Source organism: Blennius ocellaris (genome assembly GCF_963422515.1).
Source record: "Blennius ocellaris genome assembly, chromosome: 9".
Lineage (NCBI taxonomy): Eukaryota > Metazoa > Chordata > Actinopteri > Blenniiformes > Blenniidae > Blennius > Blennius ocellaris.
Window position 1 is genome coordinate 15,753,399 of NC_137658.1, and position 20,010 is coordinate 15,773,408.

The window sequence follows — 20,010 nt, forward strand, 5'->3', positions numbered from 1 at the left end:
TTTATAAAGGAAATTTGTATTGATTTCTCACTATTGCAAGTAGTTAAAAAGTAGTTTCAGAGAAAAATTCTGTTAGTTGTAATTGAGTACAATTCCACAGAGTAGTTGTAGTTGAGAGCAAATTTTAAAATTTTCAATATTCTAACGTATTTACCTTTCAAGGCTATAAAGTGGTACTTTACACTGTTGTGACTATTATTGTCAGATTTAATATGGGCTTTTATTTCCAATCAAATGCTTTATGAATATGTTGTGTATAACATAATATTTATCAGCGCATAAGTGGAAATAACCGAATTTATCACATGTTGTTCGAGAGCCCGTAACAGATGACAACATGAAAGCTTGTTACAGACCCTAACAGGTCACAGCCATTACATGATATCACTTATACAATAATGTGGCATATAAAGCTACATATTAATACTAAACCAGACATACTCCCGCAGCTTTGAACTAGTGTGTGTAGCTATGAGCTGAAGTGGACTTAGTACAACTTATAGTCATTTTTCATTACATGTTCCGTGAAAAAGTTATGTTTGTCCAAAAAGAGGAAGCTTGAGTCAGAGTGAACTCAGCAAACTGAAGTCAGTGAGGAGATAAACTTAAGCCGGTGCAGAAAATCATAGTTCACACAAAACGAAGCAGACGTTTGGACTATTTTCCACAGAGAAAATGATGACGTGGTCATTTACCTGTTTCAGTTTCATGCACCTGAAGGTCTGCAGAGTTTGCCGGGTCACTGCAATGAGGGATTGTCTCGCCTCTCTTTCGCTTGGAAGCAGACGTTCTCTCCTCCCTGTAGCACAGCTGTCTGAGAAAACCTTCAGCCAACATGCCAGCGGGTCACTGTCCTCCTCTTCTCTCCTGTGACTGTCAGAAGTCTGAGCGCAGTCAGTTCAATGTATTCATGAAGCTCCTCTGCCCTGTTTCACTTCTGTAACCAACAGCGGGGCCCCTCACCCCCCCCCAACCACTCACTTCCTTCATTAATCTGTAACTGAACACTACTTCTGAAAAGCAAAAGAAGAAGAGTGAATACATACGGATGAGAAGAACTACATTGGCAAAAGAACACACAAAGCTTCACACGTCGGCCAAAAAGTACAGATAAAGTCCTTCAATCAACATCAACACGTAGAGAAGTCTTTTAAAAAATAAAGTCTGAAATTGGAAACTCACTCTCAAATAATGCCATGGAAGTGGAATATATTGTCAGCAGCGTTGTGCAGGATTGGTGTTTTTATTTAACAATGTTGTCCCTGTGTGTTTGTGGCTTTTATCCAGATAGTCCAGTTTCTCTCACGGTGCAAAACAACAAAGACAAAGAACATGTGTTTGAGGCCAATTGGTGACTCTGCATAGTCAGTAGGTGTGATTGTGAGTGTGTGTTCAGATCGGATCCAACACCTAAAGCTGGATGAAGCAGTAAAGAAGATAAACTACCACCTACTGCAGCGGTCGGCTCGCTTGTAGAGAAGCTCATGTTTACGTATGTGGCATGTCTAATGCGTCACAGGATCTGTGGATACAGCAAATCTCATGTTACTCACTGCTAAAACTTTTCATGTTGCAGCCAGGGCTGTGTTAGTTTGGTATCATTCAGCAGCCCCGTCTCCAGTAAACAGGTGTTTAGTGAAATGGTAACCTTTAATCCAATATATTCGGCTAAAGTAAAATCCAGATTCTTGAAATCTGCATTCAAGTGTAGCAACATTTTTGTGGTTTGTTCTTCTCAATTCTTGCAACCATGACATCATGTAAAAGTACTCAGATCATTTACTCACCTAAAAAGTAAAATGTATTGATAAAGTGGTTCCCATTTAAAAAAAAAGTAGAGACAATGTGTAAATCATAATTAAAAACAGGATGCAATCATTTTAAATTCTCATTAACCCAAATGTTACTCCCGATGTGCCAAAGACAGTAGATCAGAAGTTAAAAAAAAGGATATTTTACTGATTCATGATCATGTGAGTTTAATTTCAACTTTACAGAAATGAAACTTCTCAAAACAGGGACAACAAATATGCCAAATCCTCTTAATCACAAAATCCAAGGATTTCACACTGAAATTTGAACTTTATTGTCCATTGAATGAACAAAACGTGTTGTTTATCTGAAACATTCTCTTCTTCCATTGTGAAAACTTCACTTTATCAATAATCAAATGTAAAAGTCAAGACGGGACACTTTAAATCTTGACAACATGATAGAAGTGTCATTTCGGGAAAATTCACACATCTTTACTAACAGAGTGGACAAAGTCAGCAAAATGACTTTAGAGGGTTTGGGTATGATACATATTTTTGTTACTAATCAAAAATCCACGTTATGTGCTTCCTGTCATGACGGAAAGGTTTGTGTGGTCTATTGATTGTAATGTGCTCCTGTTAAGGTCACTAAAGGTGGACAGGCCTGGAGTGAGAACCCGGACCAACACATCTAAAAAAAAATACCCCAAGCAATATGATTGAGGATCATTGTGACCTACAGCTGGAGCCACAGCTGGATGACATCATCATGTCCATGGACTCCAGAGCACAACTGAATACCATCATCATATACGTGAACACACTGTATCACTCTTCCAACAATCAGATCTTTAAAGGTGCCATATTATTATTATATAAAATTATCCTTCTAGTGTTTTTTCCCTATCACCTGTCCATGAGGCCCCAGATTTCTAGAGTCTGTCATCTCCCTCATTTGCTTGATCCACTTTTTGGTGAACCTGTGCTCATACAGGCGATTCAGAGATTTTCCCCTTTGAGACATTAACCGGCAAAATAGCCATCCCTCAGGTAGTGGATACTCCCTGGGCCCTCCCACAGGTAGATGAGGTCTGCCCTCGAAAGTTAAATGTGGGCACAATTTCTTTCTCCTCGCAAGCACTACTTTAAAACAGACACATCCCGTTAGCATTCGAAGGTACAGCCTTAGAAATAGCCTGTTCTCAGCCACTTTATTAGTGTTTCACTTTTCCCATACAAGAGGGTTTTTGTTAAGGACCTCAACATATCTGGCTGTTTCTATTCTTCACACTTCTAACCTGTCTTCCTGTTTCTTCCGCTAAGGAGCATGATGCTGCCGCCACCATGTTTCACGAGCCATCCCCAGTCTGAGGAATAGCACATTATTGCAATGCGGCTGCTTTAAATGCAATAGGTTAGAAAGTGCGGTGCTAATTACTGGAATTTCAGTGAACTTATATAATTCTACTTTTGTTGTACATGAAGGTCCCGTGATGCATTTGCGGCCCTAAATAGAAATTCGCTTCATTTTCTAAAAGTTGTCCACAGAGTTTAACTCCACTTTTGCTGCATCTTCTCATTGTCATTACATCACAAATCTATTAATATGCCAAGTTCTGCATTATCTTGAAAGCTCCATCAACTTGAATGATGACTAACGCAAACTAGAGGATGTATTAAACGCCATTTCATTTCCATCGAACTGATATGAATCCGCCACGAGACTCATCGGCACAGTGCTGCCAGTTTACATGTACACTATCAAGAGATCCTAATTAAGAGAGACAGTTAGAAGTAAACCACAAGTAAATCATCTTTTTTTTAGCCAACTACTGAAATAACTCCATTAAAGTGACTAACAGTGTAATACAGCACAGATTTGCTGTAACATACACAAGATTACTCAACAGCCAGATGCAGTAATACATCTGATGACCCTGTTATTTCCCTTCAGCCGATGACGTTGGTTACTAAGAGTTCGAAAAGTGAAGGACCGGATTACTTTTTTGAGGTGACGTCAAAATTAGACGCAAGCAAAGAACAGACACGTTCAATAAACTTAAAACTTTTTTTATTGTACATAAAAAATAACAGTTTGTTAACAGGAGGCTTGTACATCTTAGTACATTTTTGAGCCACGTTTTTTTTTTTCTTTTTTTTTCCTTTTTGTTTCTTACGTTTCAGGAAGGAACACATTGCCAGCTTTTGACAAAACTGGCTTTCCCCAATACAATGCAAAACTGGAATCTGATAGTACAAAAGAAAGTGCTATCCAAATTTCCTAAAAACAAAAAAACAAAAATTACAAAAAATAAAAAACTACTGCACAGTTTTCTGTTTGCAGATGTGTCCATTTTGGCATCTATTATAATTTTTTCAAACATACATCATCTTATAAAAAAAGACAGGTTGCCATTAAAACTTTATTAAGACAATATAAAGTAAATACAAATACAGAGTATGGGATTGTAATAGATTACTTTTCCAGAAAGTGCTGCGAATGTTGGTGATGACAGCTCTAACAGGCAGACTATTGGTGTTCAGTGCGTTCAGGCTTTAAGACTCCTGCTGGTGACACCAGTCGAGTGAAATAACTAATCGACAACGTTGTTCTGAAGTGAGCGTGGATGATTGGAGGGTGTGAGTGGAATATTGTGATGGTTGGCCGACATGTCGTGAGTAGGCTGAGGTTAACGGGAGGGAGCAGAGGTCGTAACACTCTTGTTTTAATGCCTCCTTTCACTACAGCTGGCAAGGCACAGCCGAACAGTTTGATTTATTAAAAAACAAAAAAAACAAAACAAAACAAAAACAATTTCCTGAAAATGAAATGAATAAAGTCCACATAATCATGGTCTGGGTCCAGGTCTGGTCTCTCAGGTAGAAATGGCATCAAGCTGCTACTGCTGTGCTTTCTTCGCCAGAGCCTCGGCCTCCTGGTGAGAGCAAGGAGAGGAGGAGGTTGAGCGCGCTGTATTAAAATGGAGGATATTGGTTTATATATGCCCTGAAACCGCTCTGAGGAAAACCCCGCTGTTTCTATGGCAACCGGCACACCTCGTTGCAGTTCCTGTGGCGGCAGAGAGGAGGTGCCAGGTCGCAGGAGTAGAGAGCCAGCCAGAGCCAAAGCAAGAGAGATGAGAAGGAGGCGGCTGGGGTGTGAGGATATCATGAACAGATGTGTTATGTAATGTGTGTGTTTTCTGTATTTAAATCACAGGATCGGTATATTTAGGCACGAAGGCCTGTTTTCGTAGGGAATGTGGCTGGGGTTCCAGGATGCAGTTCACTGGAAGGACGCATATCAACATGTGTTATTGTTTTCAGAAGCTTACCTTGGAGCCCGGGGGAGCAGTCAGACCCAGAAATGCATACACAGCGTTGTCCTCTCTGGCATCAAAGAAGGCCTCATAGTTCTGACAAAGACAAACAAGAGGACTGTAATGCAGACTGATCAGAGCATCAGCTCACCTAAATCCCAACTTCTGCTGGAATGATAATGTGAAACAGACTCTGGATCGAAGCCCTGGGGCGACAAAGGGAGCAGTCTGTGAAGAAGAGTGGAGGTTGTGGTATTTGTCCAAGGCCGGGCCTCGGTAGTCAATATGATAGAAAGCCATTGTCCGTTTGAATGCAGCCCAGCGTAAACAAGCCATGCATTGGCGTTCATTTAGCGTTCCGTCGCACACACCCCGGCGAACATTCTGAATTGGTTTCAACCCTCTCGGTTTTTTTCCACTCCAGCTCCCTCCAGCTGCAAGTATCCTGGGAAATGCTGTCCTCTTTGTCTGTGACACTCAATACAGCAAACTGTGTGACTTGGCTTGCAGTCTTCCATTAGCAGCCCAGTGTGACTCCACAGAGCTCTCAGCCTAACAGGCCTGAGCGCTTTCATGTTGGACCTGTCAATATATTATTGAAGATTTGATAGTGTCACTGATCAGGGCTCCAGCAAGAGCTTTAGCGGCACTGAGGATTCAAGTCCAGTCCCAATTGCAAGATAAAATGTTTTTAATGAGATCTAAAAATATTGTGAAGGTTGCATTAAGTTGTCTTATTATGCTGTGTCAACAAATTCCACGCGTGCACACAACGGCATTAAGAAACTCTGCAGAAAGCTGCATGAAATGAGCCTAATCTATCCACTTTATAACGTTTCTATGTAATTTATGGAAAAAAATACAAAAAGACAGTTATGTAACACCTGTCAAAACGAAAATATACAATCTCTAAATATTACATTTGCGTGATTAAAAACTTCATAAACAAGTGGCCACTTTCAGTTGCTCAAAGTACTTAAGTTATAAAGATTTTCAGTTTCTTTTTTCACATCAAGAAAATGTGAGACACTTTCTGCAACCTTTTGAACAAGTCTGAGTTGTGACATAGTTTTTGTGCGATGCTAGGTTAACTACGCTGCTTCCTGTTCTATTTAGCAGGCAGATGGTAAGACTATCATCATCTCTGCTTTGACGTAAAATAATACATAACTTTGGTGCATTATTGGGTACATTCCTATTTTTTTTAACACGTAAAATAAATTAACATTTACACATTTTGATCCTAAATGCAAACCACTAAACTGGACAGATATTCATTAAGAAGAGTAACAGTTAAGCTTGTGGTCAGTTGATATAATATAAGTCGACAATGCACTATATTCAACTCATTTGCATCCATATTTTCCATCTCTTACATCTGGATTCCCTCCTAGTGCCTGGATGGAGTTTTTTGAATAAATCCCACCCCTCAGGGAACATTGATCGATGCCGAGGGCCACAAAAATGTAATCATCTCTATCTGAGGATCAAACTGTGGCAGATTATTTCATGACACTTGGATCTATCAGTTCAATGTGAAGGTCTAACTGAATGGCAATAAAATAAGCTCACTGAATCAAAATGAATGTATTAAAAACATTTAAATCTGAAATGTTTATTGAGATTGTGTTTGAATGTGGTTAATTGACTTTTTTTTTTACATCCTTATTTTTGTAAATTATCTCGCGGTCCAGGAAGTACGCAGATGGGTTTCGCATACGGTCGACCAGACGGGACAAAATAAAAATAAAATGTTGTTTTTTCCTAATGTGTTTGTTTTGTAGGTCAGATCTCCTGTGCAGACTGCAGAGCTGAAACTCTGATCCATTTGGCTTCACTTTGAAACAATAACAGCAAACATGAACACCTTATATATTTCACTAAAAGTCTGCATCGCAAGCACATCATATCATTGAGATGCACTGAAGCTGAAGCAGAAGCTGTTTGGATAATCACTGACACTCACCCCGCAATATTTACTTTCGTTAAATATCTGTGGGGGCAGCGGATGCCCCGTGGCAGGCCTGGACTCTTCAGGGACATTCTCTCTCATCCACTTCCTGTTCTCCTCGCTGGCTGCGATGTCGCACTCCAGGAAGTCGATCTTATTGGCCGCCAGGAAGCCCATCACATCCTGCTGCTGCTTTTTAATCTACATGGGGGGACGAGAGGAGAGAGGAAGTTGTCAGTTGGCCTTGCAGTAACTCATGGTCATATGAGGAAACATAACGGGGCCTCGGGTTCACCTTTTATTACAACAGGAAATGTCACTTCATTGTTTAAAACCATAATGCTTTGACTTCATTGTAACATTTGCATATAAAAACCACAGACTGTGCAGGCAGATGAAACGAGAGCATCGCTGCGTTTGTGAGATGATTGTTTTTGACAGGCGTCTCGAAATGCAGCACCCAACCTGTCGCATCCGTGTCTACCTGCTTGACACGAAACAAGCACTGCAACGGGATCCAAAAGCGCCTTAAAGGCGACGTGGTGACACCCTGTGGGATTCCTCCGTTTTAAATGTTCTGTCATGTGCAATTTTCAGTTGTTGTGTTACTGAAATTCCCAAAAGACAATCAAAGAGACGATAAAGAGTCTGTGTGTGTGTGTGTGTGTGTGTGTGTGTGTGTGTGTGTGTGTGTGTGTGTGTGTGTGTGTGTGTGTGTGTGTGTGTGTGTGTGTGTGTGTGTGTGTGTGTGTGTGTGTGTGTGTGTGTGTGTGTGTGTGTGTGTGTGAGAGAGAGAAATTGCAGTCCAATGAGCTCTCGGTGGGTGTGCGTAAGTGGGAGGATGGCCCTACAAGGCCAGACGGAAACAAGAGCTCCTCGGGGACTCGAGAGGAGGTAACTGGTCAAACACGAGCCAAATAAGGCCTGCTGTAAGGAGACGCACACATCCAGCCTGAGCTACACACACACACACAAACCTAAACCCAAACAAAGCCGAACTTCACTCAATACACATGATTAGGATCAATTTAGAGTGCTCTTGTTAGTCCTCACACTCCCATGCGAGGGCTCCTCCCAACTGTACGGCATACCCACGAGTCAGGTGGATTATTAAATGGCCGTCTGTCGAAGCAGCGAGGGACTGCACAATGCTGGCAGTATAGCTGCGGTGCAGTTTGAATCAGTTAATGGCAGCTTCACTCCAAAGGTCAACGTCTCAAACCCTCTCCTTCCGTCTCTCTCTCTCTTCCTCCACCTGTTCTGGACGAAGCAACCAAGTAGAACGTGATCTCACACTTGCTGCTTTTTCGTCTCTTAACAGACATGAACACAATCATTTCTCCAACGGAAGAATCTGCCCAGCCTCCCCTCCACTCATGCCATCCTTCCTCGTCCACTGACTTCCATTTGCTTTGTACACAATAGAGCAACTGGGTCGTAAATTGCTAAGAAGACGGATTAAACACACGGTTCCTTACCCTGTGCACCCCCCTCTTTGGCACACTCTGCCCATTGCCTCATCAAGCCCACATTGTATCGCTGCCAAGCAAATTTAATTTGTAGGACACACTGGCCTCGTGCCATCTGCCCCTACCTCTAATTGCACAGTGAGAGCTCCCCAGATTTGCCCGTTCAAATGCTTTCTGGTGTCCTCAGTCTGAATTGGGCCCCTGACGACATTAGTATGGAAAAAAACAGAGTCGTTCCTGACTCTGGACATGGCAATAAACAAATACCCGTCTCCTCTTGGCTTGTATAAGCAGTCCTTATCCATATCTCTGGAATGCCTGATTCCTTCAAGGATCTGAACCAGTGTCAGGTTTGCTTTCACGGTACAAGATTTCCATGATCCACACTTTCTCCTGCCAGTGTCTTGTGCACTTACCCACACAGCATGCCCATGGATCCAAATACATTCAAATGTAATGTAAAACCAAAAACTGGGAATGTCTTTGTGAGCGGTTGGATTTGTTCGAAAGTAACTGGAGAGGATCGTAGTGAAGCTCACAGCTGCCAGTCCAACACTGAGGAACAATTTGAAATCTTACTATTTCCAAAAATGGGATGATGTTTTTGCTTTTAGTTTAGACTTTTAGACATTTATATATCTGTAGTCCCCAGATGATGAACGCTTGTGATACTGATTATCTCAAGTCGGTTTAGTAGAACCTGCAGGTGGGAATTTCACTTATTCTTCACAATTTGTAAGAGTCTGCCATGTACTTTTATCATGCTTCTTAGAAGATCCCTAAAAATATATATATATCATGACAACTTTTGAAAGTAAGTAAGTAAATAAATAAATAAAGTGAGACTCTTTAGGTCAATGACCTCCCAACTCCAATTCTTCTGGAAGTCTGTAACAACAAGTGCTTCGTATAACTCAATACCCTTGAAACGCCCCTCAGTTTCAAAAGGGATACCGTTCCCTCTGCTACCCGCCGGTAACGTGTGATTTCCAGCCCTGTTACTAGTGAACGAAAATTATAGGTCATCGAGACCAGACGCATTACGTGCTGTGATTTCACCAGTAGACATGGAATGTCTCCTTTGAAACAGAAATTTGGTAGTGGAGTTGTTTGATAAGTAAAACCGTGATGACTCATCATCGGAGAGATTCCATACGTCGTTCAGTAAGTCTGGCGAGATAGAGACACCTATTCAGATGCATCATTAGTGCGATTACAGCATTCGAAGCACGTATATCACAGCAGACTGAATTAATTGTGTTTCGTTGCACTATGCACTCATGCTCTGCATGTCAACCCTTTTGGCCAACGGGAGGAAGCCCTACTGCCCTACATGTCTGTGCACTCGGAAGATGTGAGTGTGTGGAGTCGCAAAGTGTGTGTGTGTGGAGAGATCAGTCAGCATTTAGAGGGCAAAAGAGACGGACACAAAAGATGAATGATGTGTAAAGTAGAGAAAGAGCACTGTTATTTAGAGGAACACAGCTCAAAGCACAACGTGAAAACCATATCATTGTTGCAATACTGGACAATAATATCACTCGACTGATATTGGAATGTAATATTTTGGGGTTACCGGTATATAGTAAAATGACTGAAATATAGTCAAATCTGACCCGATCGCATACTTGTGGTGTCCAAACATAACCTGCACCTCATCACAACATTGGTTTTTAAACAGTGCCAACTCACACCATTAACCCTGAATTACTTAGCATTCCACACAAAGCATGGCAGAAGCGTGCATATCAAAATAAGCTTAAAAAGGGCTTCCAGGAAATTGTGACACAAAAAAACTGATCAATGAATAACTAGTTGACGTTAATGAGGGATAGAAGGAGGAAGGCTTTGAAGCTTTACGTGTGAATGAAGGGGTTTCACTGAAGCAGGAGTCTCACTCTCCCAGAAGAGCCTATTTTAGTAAGTTTCCTCGTAACAAACTTTTCTTAAACAATTTAGTGAGGAGAAGCTTTACTTAAAAAAAAGGAAGCTTGTATGGACAAAAAACTGATATGTATGGGGTTTTCTTTAATAATTGTGTTGAATATGAAGTAATGCAGTCACATGTATTGGCAGAGTGGTTTGTTAGTTCATTGGAATGATTCAAATAGGCATTAAAGAATTGAGGAAGAATGTCTGTTCGTACCATTGAGTTTAAAACATATATATATATCATCAAGCATTACATTCTATTTGAAATAGAAGAGCCCTTTTTGAATAATAAATATGCTTTACATGAGCCCCTACTTCATGTTAGTTGGAGTGCTTGTAAACTGCACTGGACATGTCATGTTTCCAAGACGCAAAGAAAAACTGCAGTATTCACTGAATGAAACCGCATCTTAAAAATGCATTTACATCTTGGTTTAACAATGTGAGAACTGATGTGCACACAAAAATTGTTTCAGATTCCCTAAATACCCAGAGCGCAGAGAAGCAGTAAATGGGTCAGACAGAGGCCTCCCATGTCACAGTGGGAAATGCATTAGGACTCATGATTTTTCACTATCTGGAATGTGAAGAGAGGGAATCTGCACCATATGCACTTTAGTTTACATTCCACATCATTGTGAGAATTGAGGCAGGCCGATGAGATCAGATCCAGACGTGATCAATGCCAGAAAAAGGTCAGAGCTCTGGATTTAACAGCTGCCAGACAATGGCTGGGATTGATTGGACAGACTGTATCAACAACACAGGCTTAGGTCAATACAATGGAGACGGACTCTGTGAGTTATGTCAACCCCGGGTTGAGGACAAATCAGGTTCGATTCAATAAGACAGAAAAGAAAACCAATTTCAACTGAATTTGTCAAACAACCTTTATAGATGAGACTAAAAAAAGGTTGCTAAACCTCACAAGGCCCAACATTTGAATAAAGGAAAATCCGCTCTGCGGACCAAAGGAAACATAAATCAGCCCCGGCCCAGTGTGTTTGTAAGGGATAAAGGTTTGCCTTGATTAGATCAAGACAGATTTCTGTTGAGAACAGCTGCTTACTGGAAGTTCAACAGAAGTCTCCACCCAGTCCTCAACTCAGTCAGCGTTGCAACACTGGCTGGATTTTCACTCCGCTGCCTAAAGGTGAAACAGCAACCAGAGGTCAGGAGATCACCAGCAGCAGTCATTCAAATCAGGTCAGACCTACAGACCCCGACGCCAGCCCACAGTGAAGAGAAGTGCAGCTTTCTCAAGTGGAAAGCGCATGACCGAGACATGCGAGGTGACACTGCGTGTGCACAATCACTCACATTATTACAGCTGCTTGGGGCATTTATTGCAGCAATAAGGAACTCGCACAAGCAAATTGTGTACTGGTGGCTGGCCAGTGTTCGTAGATCAAGTCAGCATTTTGTGAGCTCCTTGCTGCAGGTGTGCATGTACGTTTCCATGAGTATGTCCAACACGAAATCCAACCCAATACAAGTTTGTTCTTCAAATCCGGCCTCAACGTAAACCCAGAACCAGGTGAAACAAAGACGATTTACAAGGATGGTGGATCTATAAACTAAGCATTATGGCCAAACCTCTTGCTAATCCCTGGGTTTATATTAGGATAAAGGTACGCGGTATGAGCTAATCTTTCAAAAAGCTATCAGCATTAACACAAGATGGATTTCTAGAGAATTCACACCAAGGAGACAACTTTATTTCCTCAGGTGGTACAAACACCATGCTTCTTACTGGGGAGAAAATACAATAAAGTCAAGTGCTGGTCGTAGGTTGTACTTCCCTCCAAACACATGTCGAAGAACTAAAGTGGAAATCGGTGCTCTCTACATAAAAATATCTGTTTCAAGACAGATTCCAGCTGAGACTTTACCTGAATTTAACAGTAACAAGCAAAACTTACTTAGTGTTTTGCTAAATTAAATGTTATAATTTATGTTCTTGTTATTCTCCTTTAAAATTACAATGTGAAATACAATGTGCTTTACACTAATTTCATGTTTAGCTGCAATGCAGGAACGAAGTCTGTTTTACTGAGGAACGATCATGTCAACACACTGCTTCCAGCTTTTCACTCATTTATCCACCCAACTTCTCTCAAGCTTCTCCAACAATAGTGTTGGTAAGTCCACTGACTGCTACATACAATACTATCTAATCATCTATACTGCTTTATAAAACTAAGGGTAGCAGTGACACAGAGACAGACACCTACACACACTCAAATTGAGTCGCTAATCCATCTATGCACAGGGGGATCATGCAAACGCCACATGAAAAAACCCCCAACAAAAACCCTGGACTTGAACAATTATTATTCTCACTTAGGCAAAGTTACCAACCACAACTCCACAGTTGACCCACCATGTTTTCAGCAACAACTTATTAAAGAGCTCAAACAGGAGCTCCAGCATTTAATGTCTTTGGAAAGTTTGTCTGCGTGGATGATGCTGCTTTTGCAAGTGTTGAATTTGCTCACTTCTGACTCTCTGACATCACGACCTGCATTTGTTTTTCTTGGCAGAGAGAGGAAGAAAAAAAAAAATGTTAGAAGCATATGTACTTGTCGCCCAGGTCTGGCCTGTTCATTCATTTACAAGCTGAACTAAAGAGGAGAGATTAACATAGCTGTAAATATAACTGGGTTATGGAATGAGATCACATTGTTGTGCAGACATTCAAGCAATCTGACTGCCAGCCTGGTGAGGGCGGAAGGTTTCCACCGCAGTGTGCCACTTTACAACAAACCGTGAAACATTTCAAAATGCTCGGCCCATTATACGTTGTGATTGTGACGAAACCAAACAAATTGCAAGTCTTGGCATTGAAACAGACAAAGGCCATGTGTTTATGACACACTGCATGTAACGGTGCAGCGGAGCTGTCGACTCCTGAACCGCCGTGAAGCAGAGACGATAACACGGGTATGAGGAAGTGTGTCCGTGCAGCGAAGGAGTGCAAGGGCTTGTTCCGCTTGTTCTCTCAGACCCTACTGTAGACAGATCAATGAGATGTAATGCATTTTTCCCGGACAGGCTCCAGCGCGCTGATGGTATTTCTGGCTCTAAACTCTGACTGATCTGACTCTACTGGACAGGCTGCTGCCGTCCAGTAAGGCTGCTGCTCCACCTGAATTTTTGCAAATGTCATTTATTGTAATAAAGTCACTCTGCACAGCTGATCTGTACAGAGGCTCCGTGTGCAATAATCTGCTTGGTATGCTAGCAATAACAAAATGCTCCTTTTGAAGATACAATACAAGCTGTGTGTGTGTGTGTTTGTTTTCTGTACATTTTGTTTCCCAGGCTCAACAGATGGAGGGTAATAACTCCCTCAAATATTGTGTGCAGAAAAGTGGGTTATGGGGTTAAGTCTTGGCGTTCAGTGTGGGGGAGCCGGGTTTGAATCCTGGCTGCAGCAGGAAGGACATCTGGCTCAAATACGAGCCAAATCCAAGGTGCAAGTTGCAGTGAGTTGCTGCATTAACCTCTCACGGGAAATCACATTAGTGCAGGCCTGAATTAGTCGATTATATGCTGACATTATGTTGCATCTATTTTAATTCTGTTTAAAGCTACGGGGTGTTTTGGTCGGATGGAAACAGATCAGCCTGTTGTGTTAAGAGAAGAGACAGCTGATTGAAATGAGTCCATTGGAAGTTTGATGAAGTTGAAGAAGAAGCTTCTAGAACAAATAAAGTTGAGTATATGCTTTCAAATATTACACAAATTTAAATATGGTGAGTGCCTACAACACGTTCTTCCATTTTAAGGTAAATTAAGTGATTATGGTGAACTCTTTAAATGATTAAGTAAGCTTGAGACATGAGTATAAGTGTTCAAGGTTGTCCTAAACTGTTTGACATCTGTTAATTTGTTTTGCGCTACAGGATGATGCAGGTCCTCAGTAAGTCCTAAAAACAAAAAAATGTTATTGCGCTGCAGCTGCATGCCTAATAACGGGCCCTGGAGAATTGCATCATCATCATCATTCCTCTCCACTGGAATAAAGTTGCAAGTCTGAAAGCTGAAGGAGTAAAGCGAGCACTTAGGAATCCGCTCTCACTCCCCCTCGATCAAACACATCAACTTCCTGCCCTGGCATCAGGTGACACCGCAGAGAATGTGAAATTATTGATCCCCCTCTCCCCTGCATGCTTTTCCTGTTTTCAGTCTGGCTTCGAGTCGAGAACTGTCTAAACTGTGACTTCAGGAAGCCGCGAGGCAAAACCACAACCAACAGAGAAGTGTGCCCTGTGCAGCCATCCGCCCTCACACTTGCTGGGAGTTCAAAGTTAAAAGATCATCAATAAATCCTACCCCCCCCCCAAAAAAAAATATGAATATATTGAGGCTGGGTCCAAAGTCCTGAGGAGTGCAGATCCGCATGTTTGATGGTGTCAGACCAGTCGAGAATGTGAAGATGACAGCCGGATGGACATCAGTTAGTGAGTTCAGTGAAAGTTCAGCTGTCTCCCTCTCTGAACTGCCTGGATGCTGCACGTTAAACCAGCTTTAAAAGAAAACAACAGAAAAAAAAAACTCGCGTATGCATGTGCGCGGAAAGGCGTTCCATTGTGTATCTCTTACCGAAGTGGATCCGGAGGACGATGCTATGTACACTTTGATCACCATGATATATCCCTGATGCTGCCACGAGTGTCCCTGTTCTCCTTTGCTTGTTGTTTTGTTTTTTGCTCCCCTTGCAGGCTTGCGGCTCAACGAAATCAAAACAAAACACAAACTAGTACAAAGTTCCCCGTCTGAGACGCTCGTGCGTTGTGGAGCAGCGCAGACTGTCTGCGCAAATGCTCCAGTCGTCGGCTCTGGATGGAGCTTCGCGTTCCTCCTCCGCCTCCACTCTGCCTCTCCGCCCCTTTCTCTCTCTCTCTCTCTCTCTCTCTCTTTCTTTCTCTATGTGTGTGGGGCTGAAGAAGAGGCACACACACTCCTGTCAAGATGGCAACACAACGGGGTTATCTGAATATTTCAAGCATCAACCCCCTCCCTCTCTCCGTCCCCGTTTTTTTTTTTTTTTATTGTCTCCAAGCCGGGCTAGACTCCGGCTGTTGTTCTTCCAACAATGCAAATACGCACCGTTGCAGGTGTTGTGATAATCCCCCCAAAAATAGTGATGGATTGTAGGATGGATGTTGGATTGGAAATTAAAAAATAATAAAAACACGCCGTGATGATTCGGAGCACTTGCGAGCGCTTTTGTGTAACGGCACAGCCTGTGGAAGCGGCATCTTGTGCAGCCACCTTGCATTAGACGGGCTGTGTGGGCCCCCTGCAGGCGTCTGCGCCCGACAGCCTTTTTTTTTTTTTTTTCTCCTCTCCACTCCCCCTGAAACGAATTTAGGAAAGACAAACAAAAAAAAAAAATGTGTCGGAGAGAGGAGTGGGCGCCATATTGGACTCAAAACACCAAGTGAATTTATGGTGGGAGCTCTCCTCGCTGACCGCTGCAGATGTGAGCGCCTTCCTTTAAACGCCAAAAGGCGAGAAGCGGTGATGCACACGGGGCTTTTACGCACGGTGCAAGCAATGTCCACCTTTTTTTGTTTTTAAGTGGAGGGCCTCGCTTCTTCTTTTTTTTTTTTTTTTTGCACTCTCACGGTTAACACACGGGGCAACATGTCCTCGGATGCAGAGCCCCTGTTAATTCTCGCAGGCTTCCTCCCCATCTCGCCCTGCAAGAAGCCATTCGCGCAAACCCGAGAACATCACCGGCTCCGAAATTCCAAGTGTTCTGCGGCCCCGAATCCGCGCCCCCGATTGGCTGCGCGCGCGTCAATCATGGCGGTAGCCGCACCCCTCCCCCCATTCAACCACTCGCCTCTCTGTTCCAGTGTGTTTACTACACTGCCGAGCATAAGGGAGACACTCGTCTTCACATGCACTGAAACCCACTGAGAAAAACAGTTTTTACTTGTGTTTGTAAGAAAACCTCCAAGAGATCAACATGCCCAAGAGAAAGGTACGTATTCTCGAAAAAATAAAAATTATTTGGGGGGGAAATCGTCTCTTAATGCAATGCAAACGACTGTGAAGACATCCCTCAGAGACATTACTTAATTATAACGACACGTACAACGGTTTTCCGTCGCCGGGAATTTTTGCCTATTTTCTAGATATAATGTACATTTTTTGTGTGTGAGAGCGAATATTTTCCTGCTCGAGCCGGGCCTTTAAAACGCGTTTTTCGGCGCGCGAGCCGCTGTCCTCTGGACAGCCAGAAGTCCCTCTCGGTCTCCATGCAGTTAAAGCACAAGCAGCAGCCATGCTTTGCAGCTCTTGTCCCCCTTCGTCGCCGACCCACCGACGAACAAACGCCTCGCTTATCGCCATTCCGCCACCGAACCGGCTGGAAGTGGCGCCAGAAAATGCCTCAGTGCCTCTCCTTTGCATTTTGACAGCGAAAGCGGACATTCGCCGTCGCGTTTGGATAAAATTATATATTTTCTCTCTTTGTTCATAGTCCCAAATGGGTGCGATGGCGCGGCTCGGCCGCCGGGTGGCGCCTGGGAGCCCCCCGGCATCTCCCTCCCCCTTCTCGCAGACTCCCGCGCCAGCTTTCAAATCTGAGCTGCATGCAGTGAATGAGAGGAAGAGATGGGGGGAGTGCAGGGGAGACTCAGGGCCTGGACCCTCAAAGTGTGGCTCCACAGACCCACATGGCACCGCTCTCACAGCCCACGTCTGATTTAACCCCCCAGCCCCGCAGATCTGCCCTCTAAATCCATCAAATCCCTCTGGAGATGGAATAAATTTCACTTTTCGCCTGAATCTGAAAAGTTTTTTAGACAACTTTGTGAGCAGCCGTAATATGCGCCTGAACCGTCTGCTGCCAATATAAATGCAGATTAAACCCCCAACATTGCGCTTTTTTGAATTTTTCGCATTCTAACGTGTTGTGTTTCTGCCCTTTCCCACACAGAGACCAGAAGCAGGAGAAAAGGAGGAGGTAAGATGATGTCGCATTTCATACACGCCAATAAAAAATAAAACTTATTACAGTGTGTTGATTTTATTAAGTAGAATGCATTTAACCATTAAACACTATTACTTGTTTCCTGGATATATCCGCCGTCAAAACAAAGCCTAACTAACGATATTTGTGTCCTTTCAGCCCAAGAGGAGATCAGCTCGGCTATCAGCAGTAAGAACACACCCTCATACGCTCATCACTCAAGTTCACATGAACACACACGCGTAACATCCATGTAAATCATGCTAGAATTCTAAAAACAACCAAGTATGTACATTACAAAGTAAAGCATCATTAGGCTTTCAAACAAGCGCATGAAACACAAATGTACAAGTTACCCTTTGTTCAAATTCAAATGAGGCCTTTATATGCACATTAATTCAACAACTAATGATTATAAACTGCTGATAACTTATTCTACATCTAAAAGGTGATTTAGGAGGGAAGCAGCTCGACAAAAAAACCCTTTATAGAGACTTTTAAAACACATTCTGTGTTCTACTCATAATAGCGTCCGAATGCCCATAGCTGGCGTCATACAACCTCGAGAGAGTGACTTATTCACTAAATATTATTGAAATTTCCTTATTAATCCATTCAGAGATTTAAATGAGTGTTGGAGAGTCTTGCTAAAGTGCTGTTACTGAAATAAGTGCTCCGTAAAAACTTATTTTAATGTGCCTTTAATCCCAAATTTCCCGGCAACTCTAGAACTAGAGGGAAAACTTTTAATTTAGCTGTGGAGGTGTTCCTCTGGGTTACAAGTGCGTCCGTATCCAGATTGCTGTCCTGCTCTTTTTGCAGAAACCGGCCCCACCCAAGCCGGAACCAAAGGTCAAGAAGGCAGCAAAGGTAAGAGAGTCTTGCTTTGCTTCTGCGTTGCATAAGCAGGCGGAAGAGGCGGGTATTGGTTTTTTTTAAGTTCCTCTGGCATGGTCTCTTCGCAGAAAGAAAAGGCTGTGAACGACAAGAAGGAAGACAAGAAGACCAAGAAGGCGAAAGAGAACGCCGAGGCGGAGGCGAACGAAGAAAACCACTCTGAGAACGGAGAGGCCAAGACCAACGAGGTGAGCGGCGTCCTCTTCCAGGCGGGACGCTCCCCGGTGTTGGGGGGGAAAAAGCTCTGACCCGGCCCCCCTCTCTGCTTCGTCCCACAGGTGGAGGCAGCCCCCGAGGAGGCCAAGGAGGAGGCCAAGTCCGAGTAGCACCACTGCCCAAGCTTCCTCTTCCTCCTCCTCTACGAACCCCCGGCCCCGAACCCCGAACCCACCCCAGTCAGCCAGCCAGCCCCACCACCAACCCCCCCCCCCCCCCCAACCCCCAACCCCCCCCCCCAAGTCTCTCACATGGTTTCCCTCCAAGGCGTATTGTTAACAGAGGAATATTTTTATCAATGATTTTATAAGTATCCGTACAGATTTTTAGCACAAAAAGCAAAGCTGATTATGGAGCGCCTTGCAGATTTGCAGTGGTCATATCAAGTGTCTGCAAGCAAGATGAACACACTAAAATCTTTTTTAAATGGCATTTCATGATTGTTGAAGGCTTGTTTGGTGTAGAAAGCGTGTCCCTGCCGGATTGGCTACGTCGTGAGTTGTGTATTACTGTGCCCCCCACCCCCTCCCCTCCCTTTGCTCTTCACCCCCCCCCCCCCCCCCCCCCTTCCTCCTCCTCCTGCCCCCACTCTTCTTCCTTCACAGATTAGACCTTCCTCTTCCTCCCAACAGTTCAGCCTTTATCCATGTTTTATTAACGGTTCAGCCATGTTAATGTGGGTGATTCTTTTAGACCTCTAAATGTGCAGTGAGTTCCCTTTGTTTCTGTCTCATGACCTTGTTTCTTTTCTCCTTTTTTTTTTTCTTTCTTCTTTTCATTGAAATTGTGTTTTAAACAGACAAACAAATGAGAAAAAAAATAAATAATCAAATGTTGAAGCGTGTTGTCCATAAGAAAGAGGAAGACGAACATGTGAAACATTCCGGGAACAGCAATTGCCTCCGACCTGTCTCCTAAACGACCCTGCGTGTAAAACAGCTCCTGCTCCATCCACGCTGTCATGTCGGCTTTTCTAAACACTTTGGTTTTTTTAAAACAATTGAATTTGGAAACACTACACAACACTGACAAATGCAGGTGTCTGGTACCTCTTATGTTCTGAAATTCTCTTAATAAAAAGAAGTCCTGGGAATTTTCCTCGAATCATCGTCTCCGGTTTGTTTCTTTAACACGTCGTTAACACTTCCTTTAGGATAAATATTGTCACCACTCTCATTAAAAGCTTCATTGGAGCGCTTCAGTGCTCTTTATTAGCGTCCGCAAGCAGATTGAACATTAGCAGTTGAGGTGTTCAGGAGGTATAAGAGTAAAATGAATAAAGCTGGGGAAGTAGGATTGGAACGCTCGGCAGGTCCTTAACCACCGACCGCCGGTGATGCTACAGGAAGGACGTCCAGTGGAAAACTCAAAAAGCACTGTCGATAAACCTGCTGAACCCAGTCTCCATTATTAAGCACATGTGAGAGCGTTTCAGTGCTTGCCCCCGTTAAGGGCTGTGTAATCTGATGATTGTGTTCAC

The 20,010-nt window shown here is 43.1% G+C and overlaps 2 protein-coding genes across 2 annotated transcripts; one reads left to right on the forward strand and one right to left on the reverse strand.

The window, feature by feature from the left end:
• Window positions 1-3,808: 3,808 nt before the first annotated feature.
• Window positions 3,809-15,274, reverse strand: sh3bgrl (SH3 domain binding glutamate-rich protein like). Its single transcript, XM_080502169.1, has 4 exons — window positions 15,035-15,274; window positions 7,041-7,226; window positions 5,090-5,170; window positions 3,809-4,690 (listed from the first exon to the last, which is right to left on the reverse strand). The coding sequence occupies exons 1-4, from the start codon at window positions 15,077-15,079 to the stop codon at window positions 4,655-4,657; spliced, it is 348 nt and encodes a 115-aa protein (XP_080358295.1). The 5' UTR covers window positions 15,080-15,274; the 3' UTR covers window positions 3,809-4,654.
• Window positions 15,275-16,290: 1,016 nt separating this feature from the next.
• Window positions 16,291-19,634, forward strand: hmgn6 (high mobility group nucleosome binding domain 6). The gene is made up of 6 exons (XM_080502242.1): window positions 16,291-16,424; window positions 17,385-17,411; window positions 17,577-17,606; window positions 18,240-18,287; window positions 18,383-18,502; window positions 18,593-19,634. Exons 1-6 carry the CDS (start codon window positions 16,410-16,412, stop codon window positions 18,638-18,640), a joined length of 288 nt encoding a protein of 95 aa, XP_080358368.1. The 5' UTR covers window positions 16,291-16,409; the 3' UTR covers window positions 18,641-19,634.
• The last annotated feature ends 376 nt before the right edge of the window (window positions 19,635-20,010 follow it).

Excerpts from the sequence above, each read along its gene's own strand:
- sh3bgrl (XM_080502169.1), bottom strand. The coding sequence starts at position 15,079 with ATGGTGATCAAAGTGTACATAGCATCGTCCTCCGGATCCACTTCG. Across the intron at positions 7,227-15,034 it reads CGTCCTCCGGATCCACTTCG|ATTAAAAAGCAGCAGCAGGA; the intron begins GTAAGAGATACA and ends CCCCCCATGTAG. Across the intron at positions 5,171-7,040 it reads ACGAAAGTAAATATTGCGGG|AACTATGAGGCCTTCTTTGA; the intron begins GTGAGTGTCAGT and ends TGTCTTTGTCAG.
- hmgn6 (XM_080502242.1), top strand. Across the intron at positions 17,607-18,239 it reads GATCAGCTCGGCTATCAGCA|AAACCGGCCCCACCCAAGCC; the intron begins GTAAGAACACAC and ends CTCTTTTTGCAG. Across the intron at positions 18,503-18,592 it reads GAGAGGCCAAGACCAACGAG|GTGGAGGCAGCCCCCGAGGA; the intron begins GTGAGCGGCGTC and ends TTCGTCCCACAG.